General features: G+C 43.5%; 1 protein-coding gene across 1 annotated transcript in view; it reads right to left on the bottom strand.

Annotated features, from left to right (window-relative positions):
- Nucleotides 1-204: 204 nt before the first annotated feature.
- The window catches only part of SLC2A12 (solute carrier family 2 member 12), a 29,181-nt gene continuing 22,077 nt past the window's right edge, over nt 205-7,308 (bottom strand). The window contains exons 3-5 of the mRNA XM_053972851.1: nt 4,228-4,350; nt 1,855-1,987; nt 205-492 (exon numbers count right to left, since the gene is read on the bottom strand). Coding sequence (XP_053828826.1) covers nt 396-492; nt 1,855-1,987; nt 4,228-4,350 — 353 coding nt within the window. The 3' untranslated portion in view covers nt 205-395. The remainder of the gene's footprint in view (nt 493-1,854; nt 1,988-4,227; nt 4,351-7,308) is intronic.

Raw genomic sequence — 7,308 nt, 5'->3', positions numbered from 1 at the left:
TCTTTGGTAGGCTCCTCCTGTTGAGACTCTTTCTTCTCCCTGGCACCCTGATTCTTCTTTGCACTCTTCCAGACTGAACTGTCATTGAATATGAATAGGAGAATTGTGTGCAATATTTCAATTTCCATTCATCTCCTGTATGCAAGAAGTGAGTAACCTCGGGATGTGAGGGATGCTGGTATAAAACAGAGTCTAGATTTCCAGTTAGTCATAAACTACAACATCCTTTAATGTTGGCTGTAAACTGCCACTGAAAGAAGTTCTACCAAGAAATAAGAGAGAATAGCTTGTGTATAGTAATGATACCACATGTCCCATAAGAATGTGAGCATCACAAAGCATTTTCCTTTTATTTAATCAGTCTTTTGGTGAAGGCTGCTTTGCTTGCCCCGCGTCTAGTAGAGTTGCTCTTTCTCTCTCTTGGCAAGTTCCACCGGTACCAGTTTCTCTCTGCGCTGGCTCACCCCGCACAAGGGCGTCCTCACGTATTTCCTGCAGAAGCACAAAACCCCGCACACGTTGGCCACTGCAGGCAGCCGGCAGCGCGCTCTCCCTGCAGCACACACTGAGGGCAGGAATGGGGGCCCGGCAGGACAGCAGGATGGCAGAGCGCACCCCGGAGAGACACCCCAGCGCCCGGGATTCCCCGGGATGCCCCGGGATGCCCCGGGACGCTCCGGTGGCTGCCGGCGCTCCCCCGCCTGCCCGCGCGGGGGCGGCCCCGCCGCACGCTCCGCCCGGAGCGCCCGCGCACCGCCGGCTCCGGCAGGGATGGATGCCTTTCCCTAAGAGGAGGGAAAGAGACAGCCCGAAGGCCAGCAGCAGCGCAGTGGTTAGTCCGTAAACTAATTAGTCTATAAACAAGCTCCTTCAAGCCTGGCTGAGTTGCAAATATTCTCCTGTAATCCAAAAAAATACAAATACAGGATGATACTAAGATGTTCATATATTAATTACTTTAACTGCCAAAATAAAGTATCTAGACTTGTAGGTTAGTTTATTATTATTATTTATTTTAGAGGTCAAAAAAGGCCTCTAAAATCATCAAGTCCAGCTGTTAACTGAACACTGCTATCTTTACCATGAGACCATGTCCCCAGGTACCATATCTAGATAATTTTTAAACATCTCCAGGGGTGGTGATTCCACCACTTCCCAGGGAAGCCTCTTCCAACACCTTACCACCCTTTCAATAAAGAATTTTTTTCCTAATATCCAATCTAACACTCCCCTGATGCAATTTGAGAACGTTTCTTCTTGTCCTGTCACTTGTTGCTTGGGAGAAGAGACTGACCCCCACCTGTCTACAGCATTCAGTAAAGACACAAGAAAAGCTCATCTACAACAGCTATCAAAATCCACAGGGAGCCTTGAAGTGACATCCAGAACAAGTCAATTTGAAATACAGGATCTCTCCCTCCCATTTTCTGCATGCAACCCAAAACACACAGTCCTAAATGCAAGATCAGAGTCACCCTCCCATCCAGGAATGCCAGACAACAAAAGTGCTGGGGAGCCAGGCTTGGCTGCAGGTCCTCAAAGGGGTGCTCAAAAAACACCTTGCCTTTAGGGCCAGTCCTTCAGCACCAACAAAATGTTTGGTCGGCTGCTGAGATCAACATGTACAAGCTCAAGCCTTGAGAGAATCAGAATTTTCCTTTAGTTTCCTTTTTTTTTTTTTTTTTTTCAATAGTTTCCTTTTTTCAATAGGTTGTTGTTTTTTGTTTTTTTTTTTTGTGGGGTTTTTTTTTGTTTGTTTGTTTGGTTTTTTTTTTTCCAATATGTGACGCTGAAAGGCTTTGAGGCTTTGTCCCTCTGGCACTTAGGGGATGCAGTCACACACTTGGTACTTACTGTTTAGCTAGTTCCATGGATATTTGCTCCAAAGAGCATCCTTTTGTCTCTGGTATAAACATGATAACAAAAGCCAATGATGCTAGACTCATTATTGTGTAAATGAAGCACACCCAGGACAAGCCAATGAGCTCTACAAAGGAAGAAAACATGTATTTTTTAATTTTCAAATACTGTGATTTTTCTTCCTGTTGCTGTATTTTACTGGATACAGCCCCTAATGCATAGGAGAAGTTAGAAAGAAGTCAGGCTGCTATTCTTAGTTTACATATATTGAAAAAGAAGAGTGGGTTTGCTTTTTCTAATACTCCTTATGAAAGAAAATTAACAAGTTTATATTGGTCCACTTAGCACAAACCTATTGGTTTATTTTATTTGCAATCACTCTGGATGAAAACAATGAGTAGCCATTGTTACTGGTTTGTGGGAAGGTAGTGGGGATCATGAGTGCCTTGGATTTTTGCCTGTGTCTGTTTTGGTGCACATTCTTTCTTGGAGTAAATCCAAGCATTTTTCACACTATTACAGTTGTCTCCAGCTAATCCTCCCCACCTGTCAGTGCCCAGGATTTCCACTGTGAGTCACGGCTGCTGTGCCAGAAAGTGATCCAAGAGTGAACTCTTAATGGAACATCCAAGAACTAGTAGTTTTCTGAGCCTAGGGACAGGTAGATCCTCGGGCCGAGGGATGCACTCTGCAGCCCCTGGAAAGTAAAATGTCTACAAACCCAACACTCTGCTGTGGCCCCTTAGCCCTTTTCCCTGCTAACATAAACCTGGGCAGTTGAGACATTTGTCAGTTATGTCATGAGGTGAAAATTGCAGCTGAAGCTTCTGATCCAGCTGGTACCGGTGCATCAGCAGCTACGTGCAGATGCTGCTGGCCATTGTGACCACCACGTGTATTCATTTGACAACAGAATTCCAAATCCTGCCTTTCCACCATAGACGAGGAATGCATATTTTCTCGTACTTACACTTTCATAAATCCAGATTAGACCCAGTTAAGCCAAGGGAGTTACTGGGGCTTTACAGACTTTGAAACTGAGACCAGGATAAGAGCAAGATGTGCATTAACAAGTAACACTGCATGACAAGTGGGGACCTCCCAGTGAAACAGGTGACACTGAGCACCTGAGGTCTGCACTAGGTGGTTTTGGGGACATTTCCTTAGGAATAACTCAGGTCCTTGGACTGAGCAAGTGTTGGCAGCCGGACTGCCTACAATATGCATATTCTCATTTGGTTTTGTCCAAAAGCTTTTGCAGTTCAGGAGTGCAGTTCTGTGATGCAAACTGATGGGCAGTGAGTGGGAGTAACTGGATGGTTTCTTTTTGAAGAAGACCCTTGATCCAATTAAAGTGAGAGTGTGAGCACAGTGAACTTTACCTGTCATCTTCTTCTTAGCTTTAATCAAGATATTACTCAGGATGGAGGATGTGTTTTTTCTTTCTCTCTATCTTGTTTTGTTTGTTTGTGGGGTTTTTTCTTTGGTTTTTTTTGTGGTTTTTTTTTTTTGTTTTTTTTTTTTTGGAACGAAAGTGCAAAGGTGAAACCCATTTTAATAACAGATCACATTCATTTTTAAATGAAAATTTTCACATTCTGTCTCAAAAAATATCTAATGGGGTGAAAAATACCTTGACTTTTTGTGAGTTGATTGTCTGCCTCTGGTGGAGAGTAATGTTGATGTAAGGAAAACCTGGAATTTCTGCTCTCTTATATATTTTGATTTTCAGCACATATTTTCCTCACAATAAGACTGAAAACTAAAATTTGCAAAGCCTCGTATAATATAAAATTAGAAAAATAAATTTGCTAATCAATAAATTTCAGCATCAGCATTTAACTTTCCCCTTCGATTATCATCAAATTAGAAGTCATATATGGTATTCTTCTACTTTCTTACATTCAAATGTGAAAGACTTTTACCTCACAAAGACATTTTTTCTAAAGAAAATTTTCTGAAAGCTGAGACATTCCTGTGAAAAGGAATTAATTAAATGGGATTGTGTTTAAAAATGTCTGATGAGAAAAGCTGTCATCTGATCTAGAACAGAACTTCCATTGATATCAGAAGATGCAGGACGTAATCCTAAACATTATGGATTTTCAGTCTACCAAGGAAATGGTGTTTTAAGACCTGAGTTTCACAGCTTGTAGGGTGGATTTGCAAGGTCTGACAGCCAGAACTGTGGGGCTGAAGTTACTGGCACAAAGAAAGATGTTGTGGGAACAGTGAAGTTACACCACCACCTAGAGACCTTGTCTCCTGGGCTTTCACAGCTGCAATTTTAGCAATCCTTTTGTATAAGAGAGACTTATTTTGCTCACTAGGAGAATATCAACTTGGAAGGACATGGAGAAATCTTACCAGTTACAGTCAAAAACGTCAAGGAGATGAGGAGATTTATACCCCAGTTCATGCTAGATGTCAAAGCCATGGCCCGTCCTCTGATCCCCCCAGGGAAAATTTCACTCAGGACCAACCAGGACACTGAAACACAAGGAAAAAAAAAAAATGTTTCTTTGGAAGGATGGCTCTCCTTGCTGTAAATCTAGGTAGTCCATGGATTCAGGTGAGGCCACCTGAAAGAATAGGGGGTTAGGTTTGTGAGGGCCCACGCTCTGCAGGCAGCATGTGCAGCAATCAGCATCACCTCAGGTCACCATCCCTTTATCCCTGCCCAGTGGGTGCCTGAGCCAGTGACAGGTGGCACTGGACTGGGGAGGTGAGCTCTGGCTGCACATCTGCATATGAAAGCGAGTTCTGACTAAATAACTCTCGAGTGACATAATACTAATGGAAGTGGGGCAGCAAACCAAAGCAATCTTCAGCCTCAGAGGGGCACTGTGTGTTTATGCCACCTTATAAATCAACCTGCCACACTGAACTATTCCTGCTATTCCAGCTCTCTGCCCCACAAAAATGAGATTGTTAAGGTATAAATGAAGAGAGAGTGACTGATTTTTGACTCCTTCATGTCACGCTACACCACATCACAGGTGATCTAAATGCTGGTGCTGCTAGCTCCCAAAAGCAAACCTTGATAGCAAGAGCAAAAAACAAAAAAAAAAGACCTATTTTTTACTGTTCCTCATTATCAGAAAACAAATGAACTAAAACCCATATACAAACAAACCCAAGGCCCAGTCAAAAACCTGCTCCACCCTCTCCTTTTGTTGGCAAGCAAGATGCATTAGCAAGAGGTTGCTGTGTGGAGAGGTTGTGGGTTAGCAGATGACTGGCATAAGGTACACATAGATGAACTGTGTCTTCAGATCCGTGGCCATTATAAATTGCTCATCTATGCTGTCATTTCTGCAAAATGACAGATAGGAGTTTACCCAGAACACTTGCACTGGGCAGTCTAAAAGATACATTTTAAAACCAAGCTCCTGTATGTCCAAGTGTGTTTCACTGATAAAGGTAAGGAAAAAAAGGTGCTGTATAAGGAAACTAAAAAGGACTAGCTTAAAAAGGAAAAATCCCTCCGAGTTTAGAGTCAACAGTGCAGATATGGGCTAATTCTAGATTTCTTAGTACCATAGATTTGAATTAATCTTTTTTTGTGGACTTGGCCCAGTTTTTTATATTTCTTAAAGAGAAAATTTAAAAGCTTCAGTCCCACCATGGGAGTGACCCAGAAGAGTGATAATTTTATTACAGAGAATCAAGACCACACTTCACAATGGCCTAACTCTGTTGGGCATAGTCAAGTGGCCATAACACAGCCTCCATGTCTAACATGGAGGAAACCATGAGAGAAAGAAAGCATAGAGAGGCTTTTGTTTCTTTTTTTTTTTTTTTTTTTTAATGATTTGGATCACGTCAAGCTTTAATACGCTTGCTGCTGACAAGACAAACGTTGCTGTAAAGAAGCACCTTTAGTGCATTCTGTGATGTGCCTACAGACGAGGCAGGAGCAAAGAAGTGAACTGACTTCTCAGGCAGGTGTCTTTCCCTCCCAAGCCAGCTAGCCCCACACCTGAGCAAATTCATGGGAATGTCATGATCATATTTAGCATGGCCTCAGCAGAGGCTATTGAAATGAGTATTGTTAGTCACAACACTTCAGGACCTGAAAAGCAAAGCAGCAAGTAAGCAAGAGGCAAAGGAGCCATTCTGAGGTGTGCATTCACACCCCTGCAGTTCATCTCCATGGGACGGCCTGCCAGCCAGCACACAAGCTCAGCTGCAAAAAGGGTTACACATCAAAAACTGGCAAAAGGGATATTTACCATCACATTAGAATTAAAATAAAGGTTGAGAGAATCCAAACCCACTTTCTGCTGGGCATAAGGCAACCTCCAGGAACAAAGAAGTGTTCTGGGCACTGGAGGATGGCTCATGCTGCCACTGAAGTGTGTGGCACTGCGGCACCTCCAATACCATGTTGTTTTCCAACAACAGACTGACCCTTTCAGCCTAACTGATAATTTGTCTGGAGGTTTGTGAAGTGATATGTGGAAATCTCTATTTCATTTGAATCGTGTTGTTTTCCTGTTAAGAAACCAAACTACTTGAGGATCTGCATCAAGCTGTAGTAGTGGTTAGCTGCTTTTATTGCAACCACTTATTTAGTTTAGACAGATGCCACCAAAACACCAGGACTGTTTTTCATGTCTGCTGATGGTAGCTACACCCGCTGGCATGGCCCTGACCTCTGCTTAGCTGGCAAGGAGTGGATAGGCTCATTCCCCCACGGGGAAAGAGCAGTTGTAGAAATCTGACACTACAGTCTGTTTACTTCTTTCCCCAAGCTGAAGCAGCAATAACCATTGATTCTTTGCTTTTAGCACCTCTCTGGGATTGTGTTTACTATTTGTACCTTTGCCAAAAAGCAGCAGCTGCTGTAGGTACGGCAGGGATGTGACTTGCTCTGGGGAAGCCAGCAGCTAGGTTCAGGCTCCCATTCATAATGACTGCTGCTGCCTTCTGCGCTGCGCGCACAACAGTACAGAAATTTAACCTTCATGCTCCCAAAGTCACTGCCTTCACCAGCCTAAGCAGTGGCATTCCATAGGGGCAATCAGCCTGTCCTTGAAAAGAGGCTCCAAATACCACCCTCACCCCCCACCCCTCCATCTGCTGTGTAATCCAGCAGAATTTCCAAAGGATGCTGCCATAGCAATCACACTGCACACACTCTGTAGGTTTCAGTGTCTGCTCCGGCCACCGCTGGCTGCTGTCAGTGGAATGGATGGGAAAAGAGCTGGTGATCCCCGGTGAGATGTAGGTAAGAGATGAGGCTAAGGGCTGGGCAGCATGATTCTCTGTGCTCGATTCAACAACTGCGGGATTTGTTGCTGCAGGCAGTAATTCACCTTTGCTGACCTGCAGTGTGCTGCGTGTTGACAGCAGTTAAGAAAAATTGTGCAGTTTAATGGTCCTTCATTATGGTGCAATATAGAGGAAAGAGCACACACTGCAAATGAATACAGAAATATTGCA

The sequence above is a fragment of the Vidua macroura genome, chromosome 3 (genome assembly GCF_024509145.1).
Source record: "Vidua macroura isolate BioBank_ID:100142 chromosome 3, ASM2450914v1, whole genome shotgun sequence".
Classification (NCBI taxonomy): domain Eukaryota; kingdom Metazoa; phylum Chordata; class Aves; order Passeriformes; family Viduidae; genus Vidua; species Vidua macroura.
The sequence above is the reverse complement of the archived record's forward strand: the minus strand, read 5'-3'. Positions and strand labels throughout refer to the sequence as shown.